Genomic DNA, 20,269 nt, shown 5'->3' with positions numbered 1-20,269 from the left:
AAATGTAGGACCCCAAGATCAAGAGTCACATGCTCCTCTGACTGAGCCAGCCAGGCGCCCCTGAGGTCTGTCTTTCATGCACAGTGTTGTAGTGTTGCTGCGAGTAGAAGTCATTTCCTTTTTTATTGCTGAGGGTTATTCCAGTGTATGACTATACCACAGTTGATAATCCATTCTTCTGTTGATGGTATTTGGGTCGTTCTCAGTTTTGGGCCAGTCAATTAAAGCCGGTGTGAGGCTTTCCATTTTCTGAATATTTGGTGTGGTTAGTGTCTCCTCCACCTCCTAGCCCTGCAACCCTGGGCAAACATCTTAATCCGTCTCCCTTGCCTTATTTTCTTCATCTGTTAAATGGCGGGTTGAGAAACAATTCAGGGTTGGGACCACCATATTCTAAAAAATGAAATAGAACAAAATGGAAAATTTTTGTGAATTACATGGCAACTCACAGTTGTAACACACATATAAATACAGTTACGTGTGTTTACTGGGTCACGATATAAAATGTATTTGCTATGAATTGTGAGCAAATCAGTTTGCAACACACTGATTTGTATGTGTGTCCTTACAAGCAAGGAAGTTGCACACCTGTGAGGTTATTTAGTAAATGCATCTCTTTGCCCTCAGGTGTCTATAAGACAGCCACACTATTTACAGTCATTTATGTACTGCTTCCTATGGACCAGCCACTGTTTCCAAAGCTTTACATATAAAATCGTAGAGCCCTCGCAACCATCCTATGAAGTGGGTAATTGTCCCCATCTTATAGATGGAGAAACTGAGATGTCAGTTGTACAATTTGCCCACAGTCACAGAGCTAGAATGGTAGTGCCCTGATTTGAACCTAGGCAGTACAAGTCTAGAGTCTGTGTTCTCAACCACTATTCCAGAGAAGATAAAGAGGCAAGTGACATATGTCCGCAAATGCAAATTAATAATTATCTAATTAATACAATGCTCCTCCTTTTTATTCCAGATATGAGAAATGAGTGTTGGACGTCGAAGAATAAAATTGTTGGGTATCCTGATGATGGTTAATGTCTTCATTTATTTGATTGTGGAAGTCTCCAGAAGTAGCAGCCAAGAAAAAAATGGAAAAGGGGAAGTAATAATACCCAAAGAAAAGTTCTGGAAGATCTCAGACCCCCCAGTGGCGTACTGGAACAGAGAACAAGAAAAGCTGAACAGGCAGTACAATCCCATCTTGAACGTGTTGGCCAACCACACGGGGGACGTATACGGGTTTTCCAACATAAGCCATCTAAACTTTTGTGAACCTGACCTGAGGGTCATGTCAGTGGTTTCAGGTTTCAGCAATTTGCCAGACAGATTTAAAGACTTTCTGCTGTATTTGAGATGTCGAAATTATTCACTACTTATAGATCAACCGGATAAATGTGCAAAGAAACCCTTCTTAATACTGGCGATAAAGTCCCTCATCCCACATTTTGCTAGAAGGCAAGCAATTCGGGAATCTTGGGGCAGAGGAACCAATGTGGGGAACCAGACGGTGGTGAGAGTCTTCTTACTGGGTCAGACCCCGCCTGAGGACAACCACCCAGACCTGTCAGACATGCTGAAATTTGAGAGTGAGAAGCACCAAGACATTCTTATGTGGAACTACAGAGACACTTTCTTCAACTTGTCCCTGAAAGAAGTGCTCTTTCTCAGGTGGGTGAGCACTTCTTGCCCAAATGCTGAGTTCGTTTTCAAGGGCGATGACGATGTTTTTGTGAACACCCATCACATCCTGAATTACTTGAATAGCTTACCCAAGAACAAAGCCAAAGATTTGTTTATAGGTGATGTGATCCACAATGCTGGACCCCATCGGGATAAGAAACTGAAGTACTACATCCCAGAAGTTGTTTACACTGGCGTCTATCCGCCTTATGCCGGGGGAGGTGGGTTCCTCTACTCTGGCCACCTGGCCCTGAGGCTGTATAACATCACTGACCAGGTCCTTCTTTACCCCATTGATGATGTTTATACTGGAATGTGCCTTCAGAAGCTCGGCCTCGTTCCGGAGAAACACAAAGGCTTCAAAACATTTGATATAGAGGAGAAAAACAAGAATAACATTTGTTCCTATGTAGATTTGATGTTAGTACATAGTAGAAAACCTCAAGAGATGATTAATATTTGGTCTCGGTTGCAAGATGCTCATTTAAATTGCTGAAATACATACGAACTAAGTTCTGCATAGAAAGACTGATCTTGAATAGTTCCCATGTTGTGTTCTTTCACATTAGGGGTAACTTCTATGTTAAACCATCAAAATTGCCTTTATTAGTAGTATCCATTTGAGGACCTCTAAACCCTCTAGCGTGGTACCTTCTGAAGAGGGAAAGCAGAAGATTATAATTTTTTTTATGGAGGATGTGGTGGGATGATTGGTTCTGATCCTTCCTGTGGCTAATGGCCATTATTTTCTAATTTGCCTCCCTTCTTATCTGAAATCATAAGTTTCTGGAATTTGACCATTTTAGATTATTTATCTTTTGCCCTCATATCATATTCCTACTTTCCATTATAATGAGTGAATTATCTGCAATTTACGTGTTTATAAACTTACTGGCTACAAAGACTTTGTTTTATACGATCCAGTGGTTTTTGTTGAATGGAATTCCATTTATTTTCATGAAATTTGGATGAATTTTTTCAATTGTCTAGAAAAATTAACTTCTGTCATAATTTCTTGCCACCCCAACGGTGTTTTCTTGTGTTAATCAGGTCAGTTAATTTTGCAAAACGAGAACCAGTGTGTAACATTTATCCGGTTTACCTTGTTATGGTCTTAGGGGCCGTATTAAGGAGAAAGTTTAACTGTTCTTGTATTTGGTGTGCTGGGGGGTATCATGATAGTTCTCAAATTTTAGTATTTGACGGTAATGAGTATGATTCTGTAGTGGTCAGATGAAAATTGAATTGACCCAGGAAAGCATATGTCATTTCTGAACTTTAAGTGAAAAGATGGAAACTGCAGACCTTCTCATGAGTGGATTGTTAGTTTAAAACTCCAGGATTCTATTCTTGCCATATTTTCACATGCCGCTTATACAAAATTATTCTGAGTAGTGACTGCTTCCCTGTCTCAGTGTAGAAGTGCCTGTGTTTTTATTTATTCAGATCAAAGACCAAAACATTTTCTTAAATATATTTTGTGTAATATTTTATTTGTATACAGTGTTGTTGATGAAATATTTAACTAGAGCATGGTATTTTAAGTGTTAAGGTGTAACATATGTTAAATAAAGCTAACTGTTATTTTTGCATTTTAAAACTTGGCTTTTTTGTGGGGGTGGGGGGCTCTGAACTACTAGAGTGGATATAATTCTGCCAAACTGTTGCTTACATATACTCTCTTGTAACATGCTTTCTTGAAAAATTTTTGTGTTTATAGAGATGATGCCTCTTACCACATGTGATACTGGGGACTGTAAAAAGCTGGAAATAAAGTCACTGTATTTTTAATTGTCATGTGTAATGTGTAATAATCTGTGATATCTTTTTGTTTCCTTTGTTTGATTACATTTTCCCAAAAGAGACCATTTCCCCCCAGAAACTATTACTGTAATATAATAACTTTTTTAATATAGTAGAATATAACTTTTTCTCTGTCTCAGTGGGTTCTCTGTCTTTGCATTTAAAATTCTTAGAAGTGCTTTCCTATCTAGAGTCTTGAAAGAGGAATATAAATATTTATGCTTCCATTTGTGGTGAGTAGAAAATGTAATTGGAAATAAAGCAGCACCTTTTTAAATTTTTTTGAGTGTAGTTGACATACCATGTTAGTAAGTTTTAGGTGTACAACATAGTGATTAAACTTCTTCATACATTATTCTGTGCTCATCACAAGTGTAGCTTCCGTCTGTCAACCATACAACACTATTATTATATCACTGACTATATTCCCTGTGCTATACCTTTTGTCTTTGTGAATTTTATTCATTCCACAATTGGAAACCTGTATCTCCCTCTCCCCTCCCCCCATCTTGCCCATCCTCCCACCTTCTTCCCTCTGACAACCATCAGTTATTCTCTGTGTCTATGGGTCTGTTTCTATGTTTTGTTTATTCGTCTGTTTTTTAGATTGTACCTTTAAGTGAGATCATATGGTACTTACTTAGCATAATACTCTCTAGGTCCATCCGTGTTGTCACAGATGGCGAGATCTCATTCTGTGTTATGGTTGGGTAATCCATTGTGTGTATGTTACCACATCTTTACCCCTTCATCTATGTGCTGACACTTGAGTGTCGTATCTTGGTATCTGGACCTTGGCTACTGTAAATAGTACTGCAGTAAACAGAGAAGTACATAGATCTTTTCTAATTAGTGTTTTTGTTTTCTGTGGGTAAATACCAGTAGTGGAATTACTGGATTGTATGGCATTTGTAAGTTTTTGAGGAACCTCCATACTGTTTTTCCACAGTGGCTCCACCAGTTTGCATTCCCATCAGTGGTGCATGAAGTTTCCTTTTTCTCTGCATCCTCGCCAAAACTGGTTATTTCTTGTCATTTTGATTCTAGCCATTCTGGTAGGTGTGAGGTGCTCTCTTATTGTAGTTTTGATTTGCATTTCCCTGATGATTAGTGATGTTGAGCATCTTTTCATATGTCTGTTGGCCATATGTAGGTCTTCTTTGGAAAAATGTCTATTCATGTCTTGTGCCCATTTATTAATGGGATTTTTTTGGGGGGGTGGTGTAGAAGTTCTTTATATATTTTGGATACTAACCCCTTATTGGATATATCATGCAAATATTTTCTCCTATTTAGTAGGTTGCCTTTTTTGTTTTGTTGATGATTTCCTTGCTGTGCAAAAGCTGCTTATTTTGGGGTAGTCCCTATAGTTTGTTTTGCTTTTCTTTCCCTTGCCTCAGGAGACCGATTAGAAAAATGTTGCTACAGATGTCAAAGAAATTACTGCCAATGTTTTCTTCCAGGATTTTTATGGTTTCGGGTCTCACGTTTAGGTCCTTAATCCATTTTGAGTTTATTTTTGTATATGGTGTAAGAAAGTGGTTCAGTTTCATTCTGTTGCGTGTAGCTGTCCAGTTTTTCCAGCGCCATTTGTTGAAGAGACTGTCTTTTCCCCATTGTATATTCTTGCCTCTAAAGGGGCATCTTAAAAGACTGTATTATCCTAATCCATGTCCATGTTGGGGTTTGTGTCCTTTTTAGCAATGGGATATACTGGGTTTTAGAGCTTTACATGTGCCTTGGGCTCCATTATGATTACCAACTGATCTTTAAGGACATGAAACCCTCTCTTGGTGCTTACAAGATGGATTCTCCCTTGAGCCTCCACCTCATGGATATAAGCATCACAGTCTAATTCACTGAGAACTGCTCAATTGAGGCTTCAACAGAAACACATTTGGACGTTTTTCTTGGCTACTCCCAAATCATGTTGATTTTACGTTTGAAGGTCAAGGCCGAATGAGCATTGCCTGGTTTTAAATTTTCATGAACCCAGGCAGGTGTTAAGAGGAAAAGGATGAAGGAGACATCCTTGACCCTGGTTTCCTTTCTTGATTTGGTCAAAGGAGAATGGAAAAGAAGGGCAAGAGGTTGAAGGAATACTTTGCATCCCTTGGAAGTTGAATCCAAATTTAAAGGCCTCCCCAAGTGTGACCATCTGCTATTACCCCTGACCCTGACTGAGAGTGGTCTAGAATATTTGGTGTTCTGGGTTGTCTTGGTTCCCTCAGATGCAGAAAGGGGAAAATGCATTTATTAAGGCAAAGGATGACTTATTCTCACAGGAAAAGTGAAATGAATGAAGCCTTTACTTGGGCCAAATGTTAATTCAATATGATTTGCCTTCTTACGAAAAATGTCAGATGAAGTAAAAATTCTTGTTCAGAACAGTTGAAAACATTTCTCATGCTCTGGGCTGTGATTATTGGGTAAATTCAGTTTCTCCTTAATGTTAATTGTATATTGGTTATATTTTTTAAATGCTAGGAACATCTGCCAAGTAATCTTGAAGCAGAACTTCACCTTGTTAGAGTTAACAGTAAATCTAAAAAATTGAAGTATTTGTCCTGATTCATTCAGTTCTTAAAGTAATGCTTTGGAAAGAAGAGGCCAAGAATGAGGCATTTTATATTTAAGGAGCCAAAAAATCTGGTCACATTGGATATGAATTATTAATTTTAAGATGTAATATTTTATTTACCATTAAAAGTTCAATATGATTTATATTGTATGATATGCCTCAATTGCAGAGATATTAAAATGTGAAATATTACATCTTAGAATAATTGAAATACAGCATTACTGTGTGTGCTTTATAGCATATCTATATATATGTGCGTATATGCAACTCAAATGGAAAAAACTCTTAAATTGAAAAAATGGAGTCCTTTTGAGGAATACTTTCTGCTTCTCTCACTTTTTTGTGTGACTTTCCCCGTTTAGCAATTTCCACCCAAGAAACCATGGTGCTTTTGAGCTTTGGCAGTTGCTTTCTTCCTACCTAGTGTGCATTGTGGAGGTTTTATTGCACTGGCTTCGAAGCAGCAAAAATAAAGTTTCTAATTTGATTGTAATCCAAGGGCTTATTTCTAAGTCAGAGGCCTGGTGGTTGAACAAAGGTGCTTGCGGCTTTGCGACAGCTGCCCTGCATCAGGGAAATGCTGTCGTCCTCGTCATACTCAAGCAGAAGCCACATGAAGAAATTGCATCCTGAGTGTTAGCAAGGGCTTCTCATTGCCCTGGTAACCTACCATCTGTGACATGCCTTTTCTTGGCCTGTCTTCAACTAACATCCCCTTTCTGTTCATCACCAAGCTCCTCCCCAGATTGGCTTCCCTGACCATTCTGTTGAAATGTCATCAGTAACCCTGATCCTTGCACCAACTTGACCACCTCTTCTTAACTTGCAGCAAAATGAAAAAATATTCTGCCCTTGGTTTGGGTTCTTCCAGAAATAGACCTTAAGAGAAGGATTCTACCACGAGTAGTTTTTTGGGTACACGGTTCGGGGAGGAGGTGGTGTTGGGAAGGAAGGCAACCAACGAGGAGTGTTGTTAAGCCAACTGCTACCACGGAGCTGGAGCTCAGCCCATGGGACATCTCGAGAACAGTGTGGAAAACATGCCCCAGAATGATCCCTCTTAAGGCTGAGGGGGCTGGGCTATTGCTTATAATCGCTTTATTGAGGTATAATTTTCCCACCAAGATAGTGACCCATTCTGAGTATACAATGATTTTTTTAGTCAATTAGAGTGTGCTGTAACTTGCACTGCAATCCAATACAAAAATAATTTGGTTTCCAGCAGTGCACCCTGAGGTCCTGGCCATCTGTCTCTTGCTTCAACAGTGTTTGGACAGAACAGACCCAGGGACTCCCCTTCTACCAGCCTCCAACCCCCTTCCAACCTCTTTTCCAATGACAACCTTCAGAGCCATCTTCTCAGCCATCCTCTGCCTCCGGGACCAGCCAACATGCTATTTTGAGTTGAGCTCCTTATTACCGATCAACCGTGAGCTCCCAGATTCCTCAGAATTATTCCACTGAGGTGGAGGCCGCCGTCACCCTTGTGGTCAGCATGCATCTGCAGGCCTCCTACACCTGCTTCTCTCCGGGTTTCTATGTTGGCCTCCACGATGTGGCTCTGGAGGGCGCGGGCCACTTCTGCATGTTGGCCGAGGAGAAGCACAAGGGTGATGAGCGTCTCTTGAAGATGCAAAATCAGCGAGGAGGCTGTGCCTTCTCCCAGGATGTGCGGAAGCGGTCCAAGAGGAGTGTTGGAAAACCCTGGACACCACGGACGCCGCCCCAGTTCTGGAGAGGAACCCGAACCAGGCGGGTCTGAATCTGCACACCCTGGGTTCTGTGCACACAGGCCCCCATCTCTGTGACTTGCTGGAGAACCACAATGAGAAAGTAATCAAGAAGATGTGCCACCACCTAACGCACCTCCACAGGCCGGCTGGCCCGCAGGCTGGCCTGGGCGAGGATCTCTTGGAGAGGCTCACCCTCGAACACAATGAGGGGCCCAGCAGGCTTTGAGGGGCCCCTCTGGCGTCCCTCCCACCCAGGTGCCAGGGCTGGTGCCAGAACCTCTCCCTGCAGCCACGAGGCAGCTTTTTAGCCACCCTGGAGCCCTCTCCCAAGCCTGGACCAAATGGAAACAATAAAGCTTTTTGCAGCAAAAAGAAAGAAAAATTCGTTTCTAGTCTTAACCATTCTTTTGCTTAGCCCTCTATAGAATTTTTTTTTATTTTGGCCATATTTTTTCCTTTTTAATTTCCCAAATAATATCTTGTTCTTTTATTACTCTTCTTTCCATAGCAGCCTGTTCTTTGTGGATGCAGTGACTTAGATGAGTTAGCTCTGTTTTATTTTGATAATTCTTACTGAAGTATCTCAGGCCTTAATTATGCATTTTTTACCTTAAAGATTTTATTTATTTGAGAGAGAGAGAGAGAGCATGAGCGGATGGAGGGGCAGAAGGAGCAGATTCCCTGCTGAGCCAAGGCAGCCTGACCTTGGGCTCAATCCCGGGACCCCGGCATCATGACCTGAGCCGAAGGCAGATGCTTAACCATCTGAGCCACCCAGCGCCTGTTTTTCACCTAAATTTTCATGGAAGAGAAAACTAAATGATCCTTGGCCACTTCTGTGAATGAATGTACTGAACTGACTCCTATAAGTTCCTGGGAAGGGTTTCTTTTCAAGGCTGTTTGCCCCAAAGACTACTTCTCTGCATTGGAAGGCTGAGTGCGGGTCTGTATAAGTAGTGTCCTGTTTAGGCCCATATCCTTTCAGGGATTGAGCAGGTAGACTGGACCCCAGATGCTGGAGCCGCCTTTTCTCCTTTTTGCTTTGGGTCTGTTTCAGGGTGTTCTACTCAGCTTCTCCTCCTACCCTGAACACTATCTCTGCTCAGTTTAGGGAACATTTCTTGGCATGTAAGCATCTGAGCCCATGATCACCCAGCTGTGTGTGTGTGTGTGTGTGTGTGTGTGTGTGTGTGTGTGTGTGTGTGTGTGTGTGTTTGGAGGGGTTGGTCCAGCTCTTGTACAGCCAGGCCCTCAGTAAGTCATCCCCAGTGTCTTCTCCAAGCTGGGAGCTTTTGGGGGCTCCCCTGGGAAGGCCAACCCCATATCCCTGCAGCGTTCCCTCGTTCATGTTCTGGGCTGTCCTCCCCTTATCCAGTTTGTCCAATAATACAATTGCATATATTTTCCATCTTTCTGTTGATGGTAACATCCTTGTTGCCAGTGCTGCCTGGGTTTCTTCATTTTTATATCCCTTTATTGTCATTTCAAGGTGATTTTAGTAGGGGGCGGAGGCCAGCACTTACGACTGCCTGCTCTCCTGAACTGGGCCAGGAGGCCCCAGCCCTCGTCATTCTCGTCATTCCTGACCTCTGTAGCATTTCGCCACATTGACATCCTCCCCTCAACACAGTCCCCTCTGTGCTGTGACATGGTGCCCCTTGTCCTCCCTGTTTGTTCATCTGCTGGTGGTGACAACTGGAACTGGCCTGGAAGGGCCTGGGGGCAGAGCTGTTTGCCTCTACCTTAGGCTTCATGCAGCCCTCTATGCAAAGCTCAGTAGCCAGGGAGGTGACCTTGGAAGGGGGCTCTGGGCTTCATTTGCAGACAGCCGACCCTACCCAGGCTGCACCCCTTCAGCTGCCAAAAATTCCTGGGTGGGTGCAAAGTGATCAAGCCCTGCCAGCCTCACTAGGCCCCACCCAAAATGTCCTTGGATGCTAGAGGAAGGCCCAGCCCTTGCCTCCTTGGAATCAATAGCCCCCCCGGGCTCTGCCTCCTCTTGTTCTGGGGTCAGAATTCCTTTGTCCACGTGTCCCATCTCCTTGCAAAATGTGGCACAAGGATGAGGTATTAACTAATCGTTGGATAATTTGTTTCCAGTCTATGGGGTGGACGGAAGGGAATGAAAACAGAACTGTGCTGGCTCAGCACAAAGACAGCCTAGGGGCAGGTTTGCAGGGGCCTAGCAGGAGACCTAACTGGGCAGAGGCCCAGCAGCCAGATGACAGGCGCCAAGGTCGCGCACAGTGACAAGGTACAAGTCTTGCCTGTTTTGCTCACTGGAAACTTGAGGACCAATGTGCCTGCTCCTGGAGCTGCAGTCAGCCCGGAGGCCAGGGCTAAGGATTCTCAGCAGCAACCTCCTATCTGCTGTTGCCAGCCTGGTTGGTGAGATGGCAGAAACCCAGAGAAGCACAAAGAAAGATAAAGAAGATAATCAAACGTAGGCAGACCCCAACCGCTTAGACAGCAAAAGTGTCACACTGGTTTTTCCTCTGTGGGATATGAGAAAGGAGTGGTGGACATTGAGGGATGAAGTTGTCGAGCTTAAAGTTGGTGGGAAATGCCTTTATTTATTTGATTGTGAAAGCCTCCAGAAGTGAGTCACCATGGAAGGAATGAAGAAGGGGGGCTGTGATGCACTGTCAAGAAAGCTGAGAACTTTCTCACTCCCTGAGTCCTGCTGGGTTGAAGAATAAGACAGAAGGTGCAGAACAACTTCATTGTGAGCCCGCTGGTGCACGAGGCTGGGGAGGAGCATTTCATGGTCAGAGGCAGCCCATCTTACGGTCACACCTCCAGAAACTGCAGAAATGCTTATTGAAATGGGTGCCAGTACATTCCCTGCACCTGAGGACCCACTTAACAAAAAGGGGCTATTAAAGCAGTAAAATCCCAGTTGTGGTGAATTTCTAACAATATGGCGGACAAAAATACTCTCTACTTTATCCAAGGTCTGGGCATTTTTCACTGCTGGTAGACCAATTCACTAAAGTTACTCTTCTGAGGGGGATTGATTTGTTTGGAGAAATCTTGCACTTAGAAAACTTTAAATTCAAAAATAATTAAAAATTTTAAATTTTGAATTAATTTTTGACTTACTGGCAAGTTGTAGTACTGGGAGTACCCATCTCCCCCCACCCAACTTTCCCTGACTGTGTTGCAGTGGTCACAGTCAGCACTGGATGAACCAGCAACAGGAAATCAACATTCTATTGCCTACACTGTTTTCTGTTCCAGGATCCTGTTTAAGATCCCACATGGCAAGGAGTTATTTTTCCTTGGACTCCTCCAATCTGTTGCAGTTTCTTCACATTTCCTAGCCTTTTATGACTTTAATACTTTTGAAGAGTGCTTTTGAAGAGTTGAATGTCCTTCATTTTTGGTTTGTTCGATGTTTTCTCACGATTAGAATGAAGTTGTGTATTTTGGGCAAGAATACCACAGAAGTGATGTATTGTCCTCGGTGCATCACGTTGGAGGTTTATGGTGCCAATAATGTCCTATTCCTGGTAATTTTTCACATGTTGACTGGGTTTCTCCTCTGTAAGTTACTATCTTTCTCTACTTTTGTAGTTAAAAAATATCTTGGGGAACATTTGTACATTTAAAAGTTTGTACATTTAAAATGTACAAATAATTAAATAAGTTCACGCATGTGAAGTGCTTAGAGCCTGGCATGTAGTAAGTGCTCAGTGAATTGTGGCTGTTGCTTATTTCATCATCAGTGTTGCTCCCTCTGTCCCTGTCCTTTCTCTGGTTTTCCTCCTCTGGTGTTGGCCACTGTTACTGTTCCTTCATTATCCTCTTCATCCCATGCTGATCTACCTCTCGTTGATCACTTCCTACAGTGCGGTTGGCACTGTCATTCAAAATATCTGAAGCTTTGGGACGCCTTGGGTGCTCAGCCGGTTTAAGTGTCTGACTCTAGGTTTTGGCTCAGATTGTGATCTCAGGGCCATGAGATCAAGCCCGGCTTCAGGCTCTGCGCTCAGCGCGGAGTCTGATTCTCTCTCTCCCTCTGCCCCTCCCACTGTGCTCTGTCTCTAAAACAAATAAATACATCTTTAAAAAAGTATCTGAGGGACACCTAGGTGGCTCAGATGGTTAGGCGTCTGCCTTCGGCTCAGGTCATGATCCCAGAGTCCTGGGATCGAGTCCCGCATCGGGCTCCCTGTTCGGTGGGAAGCCTGCTTCTCCCTCTCCCTCTCCCACTCCCCCTGCTTGTGTTCCCTCTCTCGCTGTGTCTCTCTCTGTCAAATAAATAAATAAAATCTTTTTTTAAAAAAAGTATCTGAGCTTTCAAGAAGGGTACAGAGGGCTGAATGCTCCTCAGCATGTGGGGATCAGGTTGGAGTGAGAGCCTACCATTACTCCAGGGTAAGACCTGAGCCAAAACCCAGGGTCAGAGGCTTAACTGACTGTGCCACCCAGGCACCCCCAAAATGTGTTTACTTCTGAGGTAATCATAGTTGGGGGGGAAGCTGTCCCATACCCTTGTGGTGGGAGTCTGGACCAGAACCTGACGACCCACAGTCACTCTCCTAATGGACCTGGAATGGGCCAGAGGTGGACCTCATCCTGTAGAAGGTGGTGGAGTTTTCTCCAATGAAGGGGTAGATTGCAGCACTGGGCAACCTTTAGGGGGCCCACCAAAGGAGGAGAGTCACATCAGGGGTGGAAAGAGCACCAAAGTCTGCCCTTTCTTCCCATACTGGGCAAGGATGCCCAAGTTAAAGTAACCTTGTTGCCTCTACATGAGCATGGTCAGGAGATGCCAGGGTACTCAAGGACAGCCTGTTACCAATGGCTTTTCAGGAGTTTCCTTGTCCTACTCTAGCACACAGCACTTTATTTACAGAACGGCTGTTCTTGGCAGCTTTCTGGGCCTTCCAGACGCTTCCTCTACTTTAGAGCATTTAGGCTCTATTTTTACTCCGAGAGGAGAGGTTTCTCATGTTTGAAAACAGCTGCCAGGTAGGGGACTGTTGTGGCTACTATTTTTGCCTGCCCAGAATGCTTTCCCCTGTGCTTCTCCTCCTCGAGACAGCCCGAGCCCCAGGACTGGAGGGCTGGGCACGTGACCAAGCAGGGCCTGTTGGAGTCCTCCAGTGCTAGGAGAGGCAAGCCGCTCTTTCTCAGGGTTGCTAAATGGGGCTGACAGAGTTACCCTGCCAGGTCCCTGACTATCTGCACAAAGTTTCCCATTGGCCAAAGAATAAAGGAACATGTGTGGAAGCAGAAAGGGGGGAGTAGAGAGAGCAAAGGTGACACATGGGGGCGTGGAGCCCTGGATCCAGCACCACCCCTGCCTCACCAGCCTTGTGAGCCAAGACACCCCCGTTTTTGCTCAGGTTTGCTGGGCTTGGGTTTCTTGGTCCTGGCTGATACGATGAAAGCCTGGCTCCTTCCCTGAGCTTTAGGTTGAGGCCGGCTGCAAGCATCTCCAGGTTCCCACCCTGAGACACTGGTAGGCAGCTGGGGATGGGAGCTTATAGACTTGTCTTAGGACAAAGAATTTGGGCAGACTCAGGAAGCAGGGGAGTCCTTCCTTTCTCCCAGGGTATATTCAGTGTAAGTCTGGAGATCCCCAGATGAGACATTTTACAGCTTCTCGTTCAGGTTCAGTTTAATAGGTTCTGTTTGTGTTTGCTCTGGTGACACATGAAGAGCCAACAACAACAAAAGGTAGCCGGGTGTGTCTGTGTGTGTTTGCATGCGTAAAATCCTGTTCCTTGGGAGAAACTGCCAGTGATGTGGGAAAGGATTGGGCAGGGGGAGGTGCTTAGCTGCCCATGCAACCTGAGTGTGGGGTGTGGGTTCCCTGTATGGGGTCCTGTGGTCAAGGGAAGGAGAGCCTGAGTCTAGACCCTGGCTCCTCCATAGTAGGGTAGTGAATAGCCAGGCACAGCTGTGAGGGGGAAGACAGATGGATGCTCATTAGGAAGTTCTGCGCTCCAAGCTGCCCAGGACTCTCCCAGGCCTGAGCCAGCTGGGGCCCAGCAGCACAGCTGCAAATGTTGGGACAGCCAAAGGACAATGCTTTCATAATCAAGTGATCATTCTTTTAAAAATGCTCTTGGTATTGGCAGATATGGGGAGGTGGGACCTCCGTGCCTCACTGGGGAAAGGGTTGGGGGTCTGTCTGTGTGTCAAGCACTCAGCTGCAGAGGGGGATGTTCTGTGAGCCTGAACACTGCAATCCACCTCTCCCAGTCCTGGTTTCTTCCTCCAGTTGACCAATGAGGAAAGTGAGGCTTGAGAATTTATGTCAGCCCAAATTCACACAACTAGCAAGTGGGGAGCCAGCATTTATACTTGGGGTTTCTGACTCGAAAGCCCCAGAGCTTTATTCCACTGTGGGACTGTCTCCCTGGGCCTTCCAGAAGATGATTTGGGGAGGCTATCATGATCCACCAAAGTGCCACTGGTGCTATGGCATTTCTGCCAGTCCTTTGACCCTGCTGTCCAGGGACTTTTGCCTCCATCAGCTGCTTCACTCAGGCTTTGTCATCCCAAAGTCTGATCCACACCCCGCCCTGGTGACTCACTGTTCAAAGCCTGTTGTTCTACTCACAGACTTGCCTGTTTGTGGAAGGTTTGTGGCCACTGAGAAGTGTTATTAGGTGAGACAACTGAGACCCACAGAGCATCTGGCCTTTTAATTTCAGAAAAGCTGTGAAAGGTAAAGCAGGATAGTGATTGCCTAGGGCTTGGAGGTGCTGCTGGAGGGAAATGGGTCATGTCTACTAAGGAGTGTGGGATTTCTTTTGGGGATGATGAAAATGATCTAAAATTCATTGTGATAATTGTTGCACAACTCTGTGGATATGCTAAAAACCATTGACTTTGTACACTTTAAATAGGTGAATTGTATGGTGTTTGAGTTATATCTCAAGAAACTTTTCAAGAAATAAAGTTTCACTGAATCTAAGGGGAAAAAAGGTAAGGCAGGGACTCAGTTCCAATTCTTGCAAAGAAATAGACCAAATGAGTCAATTCTGAGCTCTCCCCCAATACCAGTAAAAGACAAAACCTTCACATTAGCCTACACTGGATTTACTGCCCACTAGGAGTGTCCTTTTAATGCTTTCCCCCTGCAGGGGGGGGCCTTCCCTGAATTGTCCATATACTCCTTCCCAGTGCTGGTGATAAAATAAAGGCCTAAGGGCTTTCCTGATGCTGAAATTCCATAATTCTGATCCCATGATGCCATGAGACCCCTGCCTGTCTGTGAGCTAGTTGTGTGGAATCGGGGTGCATTCTGGGCAAAGGGTTGTAGTTCACTGGGCATGGTCAGTTTGCTGCCCTGGCATCTGACACCTGTTGGACTAGGTGGTCACTCAGGGTAGAGGCCAGTTCTGTCCTGTCCATCTGGAGCTCCTAGTGCCTGCTGTCTTGTTACTCCCTTAGTCTTCAAAGCACTGGTTTCTTTGCTTGCATATTGTCTCCCACCAACTGAAGTAATAGTTCTAATAGGGCAGAGGAGTGACTGTCCTTTTCACCTCTGTACCTTACCCATGATGGGAGCTCAAGAAGTAGTTGTTGAATGAATGCATAAATGCAGAGAATATTTAACGAAGAAGTATGTGAGTGAATAGGTAGTGGTTTCAGATTTCCAAAGTGTTTTTCCGAAGGTTTTGTACTAACCAGATTGGCTGATTTAATTTGAATTTAATCTTTTGTTTTTTCCACTCAGTTTTCTTGGGATGAAAAGTTCTTGAAGGGCAGGTATCTGTTGTGTTCACCTCTATACCTTTCCATGATAGGAGCTCAGTAGAGAGTTGTTGGCTGAATGAATAGATGAACATGGTAATATTTGTTGAAAGTTAGAGGGGCGCTCTGAAGGTCTCCAGAGAGGGGAGGAAGAACAAGCAGGGAAGTGTTTGCTCCACATGGGTGCTAACTCTTCACTCTGTCCTTTCTGTCTCTATCCCAGCCTCTTACTGGACCCACTGCCTATGCAGAGATAACCTGAGGACAGGTAAGCACTCTGCCATAGGTGCTGGCCACTTACCTAAAGGACTATCTGAATTTCTTCTCATCCAGCTCCCATGTGCCTCTGTTCTTGGCTTTGATATCTGTCCCAGTCTTGCATTTACTGACTCCTTTTGAGATCTGAATCTCAGCGTGAGCCATTTGGACTGGAGTCTGGCATTCCATCCCCACCACTTCCCTTGTCTAGAGCGTTTAAGAGTCACTCCTACTTCCTGCCACACCCTGTAGGCCAACCAGGCAGCTTGTGTCCTGCCTGGTGTCCCTGCCAGTGGAGAGAGACTGAAAATTTTTCTAGAGACCAGCTTGCTTCATGGAGTCTCCAAGAGTCTAAACTTCGTGACTTGCTTGTAACCAATAGAGGACAGCAAAGATAATGAGATGTCACTTCCATGTCACGAAATGATTGTGACTCCTGTCATGTTAGTAAACTCTCTCTTTTCTAGTTTTAATGAAGCAAGCTGCCATGTTGCAAAGGGCTGTGTGGCAAGGAACTGAGGGTGGTCTCTGGCCATCTACCAACTAGGAAATGAGGCCACTCGTCTAAGAGTCCTCAAGGAAGTGAATCCTGCCAACAACGGCATGAATGACTTAGCAGCCACTCTTACCCCAGTTGAGTCTTCAGATGAAACTGCAGAACCTAGGCCAACACCTTGACTGCAGCCTTGTGAGAGACCATGAAGCGGAGGACCCAACTGAGCTATGCCTGGATTCCTGACCCTCAGAAACTGAGATAATAAATGTATGTGGTTTGAAAGCACTAAGTTTTGGTATAATTTGTTACTCAAGATAATTAATATAGTGTGTATGTGGTTTTTGTTTTATGCTCTCCCCCAAGAGATGAATGTACTATGAAACTAGAGAAACTTAAGTTTCTGGGCTCCTCCCTTGCATAAGCCCCTTGCATGGCCCTGGGAGAGTCCCTAGCAATGTGTTCATGTGGTCATATGTTTTTGTAGGATTTGCAGAAAACTTTTTAACTGCAGTCAGTTAGGGCTTGGTGCCCCTTACTACTTTAGCTTCCCCTCCCTCATACTTCCTCTTGAGTCTGGTGGTGTGGGAATGGCTAGGGTATTTTAAGGAGTTGGCTAAGGGAAAGTTGACTTGGAGGTACCATTAGTGGGATTTAGGGGCATACATTCACCTGATTTACAGTCGTTTCTGTGTAAAGTCATGTTGTTGCTAGCAAAGTTTCATAGGCTGGTACTTGGCAGAGTTAGGATTCATTCCAAGTTTCATCTCATGGACTTAACACTAGACTACGTTGGCTTTCTTATTCTCAGTGATTCATCAGAGGCTTTGATTCTTATTCTTAAAGACATGAGAGTCTGTCCTCAGATATTTGCTTTGTTTGACACTATTTTCCACTTTCCAGCCTGGTCTAACACCCTAGTCTTTATTACCCATCACCACTATCCATGTACCCTTTGCTTCATCCATGGAATTCTTGTCTTTTCTAGGCCTGCTTGTGCTCAGACTGCTTTCCAGCCTGAAATGCATCACCTAAGCACATCTATATACATTCTTACTAAGTTTTTGCTGTCCTGATATAAAACATTGACATAACATAAAAGGATATATAGCTCATAATAAGCCACTGTGAAGATATTGGTGGCAAACTGGATAGTGAGTGTAGTCAATTCAAAGAATAAGATGAGTCACTGAACAAGAAAACTTGAAAGTCCCTGAAATTATATATAGCTCCTATACGAAATGAACTTGACAGTGTTCCCCAAATTTGGGAAAAATCCAACCATATACATGATATTACAAATAATGAATTGTGAAGCTGAGCTGTAGAAGTTGAAAGAGACTTTCAACTATCAACGAAAAGCAAGTTTTGTTCAAACATGGTAGAGGAAAGACTAAATTATCCTTCTGTTTTTTCTATAAAAAAATTATTTCACAAATTTATTGTTATATGAAGGAGCAACCAGAGAGTGTGTGGACCAAAAAATGTAGGGAAAAAGTATTAAAGAGATATATCAGTTTAAGAAAATATGTAACTTTTCTGGGTTTCATGATCCTTATATTTCTAAAGTTTATATAATTTTTAATTTGTTGTGATTTTCTTCCTTATTTTAAGAAAAAAAATTTGTGTGTATTGGGAGTTTTGTATTCTTTCTCTTAGAAGCCCACAAAATTGCATAAGCTTCAGGATCCATTGAGCCTGGATCTACTCCACTTCCCATCAAGTAGGAAAAAAATTCCTTGATGCAGAGATCAGGATTCCTTCTTCCTATTTTTTTACCTCTGAGTCCAGCTGTATCTTACATATCCTTAGTAGGGCTCAATGATTTTTTTCTAGGTTTCATTCAACTGAAAATGTTGTGGTTTTGAGGAGAGAAGGCAAAAGGGACACACGATCAAAAAAGTCTTCTGTCTGAAGGGTGGTTGGATGGAGGGGAAAGGAGGGAAGTTCTGTGTGAATTGAGAACCTTGGGTGGAAATCATATTCAGAGACACTTCAATTAATTGAGAGAAACACTAATAGCTGACCATATATCGAGGACCCTGCCTGGGCAGGCAGGTGGATTTCATCCGGAGTCTCCTCTTTCAACACCTGGGTGCTGATGGCAACAGTTCAGGCCCGACTAGAGGATCTGGTACCCGGAGATTGGACTTGCCAGTGGGCAGGATGGAGACTGGGTGGCAGGCCCTAGCATAAGTCTGGTCCAGCTCGCAGACTGCTGGCCCTTGAGTAGTGTCAGGGAGACTTGGTAAGGAGTAGCAGAGGGGAATCTGGTGTGGGAAATGTGGAGAAGGCTACTGGTCTAACTTGGTCACTGTGACAGATTTGAGGCTCCAGGTAAAACAGAAGGCTGGCCTGAAGGAGGGTATTGTGCTGAAAGAAGCGAAGTCAAATCTCAGACTCTGGGGCAACCAGATGGGGAATCCTGTGGTTCAAGAGCAGCTTGCAGGCCTGATGTGTGGTCTTGTTGACAATACAAGTTCCTACTGACACTTAGGAGGCTTTCCAGCTATGGGCCCCCTGCCAATGACTGGGTAACCATGGCCACATAGTGCATAAAATCTCATTTAAACAGTTCAGCATTCTAAAATTTCAGTTATTTACTGGTTGCTCTATGTGGCAGTTCTTTCTTCCTTAACATAAGGACAGCTGCTTGAGGCCATCAGGAACAGTAGGTTTAAGGGGCGCCTGGGTAGCTCAGTCAGGTAATCGTCTGCCTTCGGCTCAGGTCATGATCCCAGGGTCCTGGGATTGAGCCCCGTGTCGGGCTCCCTGCTCAGAGAGGGAGAACTCTCCTCCCCCTGCTTGTGTTCTCTGTCAAATAAATAAATAAAATGTTAAAAAAAAAACAGTAGGTTTAAGGGGAAGGCGGTATCCTTAATCTCATCTTTGTCATTATGCTGGGCTCTCATGCTTTTTATGCTGGCTGAGAAATACTAATAGGAAGGCCGGAGGCCCCAGGCATTTTCTGACTCTCAGTCCCAATGCAGATTGCCAATCACAGGCTGAGAAAGCCTCTTACAGCAGGCCTCCCTGCTGTGCTTGGAGCCTGCTTAGGATTCTCTCTCTCTCCCTCTCCCTCTGCTCCCCCATCCCACAACATGCATGCTCTCTCTTTCTCTTAAAAAAAAATAAATAATGTCAGATTAGTTATCAAAACAAGACCAAGTGATATGCTGCCTACATGAAACACACTTAAATATAAAGTTACTTAGAGGAGCACCTGGGTGGCTCAGTCGGTTAAGCATCTACCTTCAGCTCAGGTCATGATCTCAGGGTCCTGGGATCGAGCCCCGCCTTGGGCTCCCTGCTCAGCAGGGAGTCTGCTTCTCCCTCTGCCTCTGCCCCTCTCCCTGCTTGTGCTGTTTCTCAAATAAATAAATAAAATCTTAAAAAAAAAACCCTGAAGGCTTTAAAAAAAAGAAAGTTACTTAGGGTAAAAGTAAAAGAATGGGAAAATATATACATGCATATTCTAGTCAGGAGAAAGCTGGGGTGGCTATATTAATATCAGACAAAGTTGATTTCATAGAGATAAAGTCATTTTATAATGACAAAGTGGTCAATTCATCAAGAAGATATAAAAATCATAAATGTTTCTGTGCCTAACAGATCTTCATTTTTTAAATAAAGATTTTATTTATTTATTTATTTGACAGAGAGACACAGCGAGAGAGGGAACACAAGCAGGGGGAGTGGGAGAGGGAGAAGCAGGCCTCCTGCCAAGCAGGGAGCCCGATGCGGGGCTTGATCCCAGGAAGCTGGGATCATGAACTGAGCTGAAGGCAGATGCTTAACGACTGAGCCACCCAGGCGCCCCTCTTTCTTTTTTTTTTTATTCAAGTATAATTAACATACAGTGTTACGTTAGTTTTAGGTGTAAAATATAATGACTCAACACTTCTATACATTACTCCGTGCTCATCACAAGTGTATTTTTAATTCCTTTCACCTATTTGACCCATCCCCCCACCTATCTCCCCTCTGGTAACCACTAGTTTA

At 44.0% G+C, this 20,269-nt stretch overlaps 2 protein-coding genes and 1 pseudogene across 3 annotated transcripts in view; all 3 read left to right on the top strand.

The window, feature by feature from the left end:
• B3GNT2 (UDP-GlcNAc:betaGal beta-1,3-N-acetylglucosaminyltransferase 2) overlaps positions 1–3,474 on the top strand; it is a 28,043-nt gene extending 24,569 nt beyond the window's left edge. For both annotated transcript variants that reach the window (XM_028089688.2, XM_028089689.1), the window contains exon 2: positions 977–3,474. In XM_028089688.2, coding sequence (XP_027945489.1) covers positions 986–2,179 — 1,194 coding nt within the window. In that variant the 5' untranslated portion in view covers positions 977–985 and the 3' untranslated portion in view covers positions 2,180–3,474. The remainder of the gene's footprint in view (positions 1–976) is intronic.
• EHBP1 (EH domain binding protein 1) overlaps positions 1–20,269 on the top strand; it is a 709,442-nt gene that overhangs the window by 24,546 nt on the left and 664,627 nt on the right. The window lies entirely within an intron of this gene.
• On the top strand, positions 2,892–8,166 carry LOC114198317 (ferritin light chain pseudogene; annotated as a pseudogene).

This window comes from Eumetopias jubatus, unplaced genomic scaffold, assembly GCF_037043125.1.
Source record: "Eumetopias jubatus isolate StellerSeaLion01/CBP00866 unplaced genomic scaffold, mEumJub1_p1.0 scaffold_9, whole genome shotgun sequence".
Taxonomy (NCBI): domain Eukaryota; kingdom Metazoa; phylum Chordata; class Mammalia; order Carnivora; family Otariidae; genus Eumetopias; species Eumetopias jubatus.
This window is presented reverse-complemented; position numbering and strand designations above follow the sequence as displayed.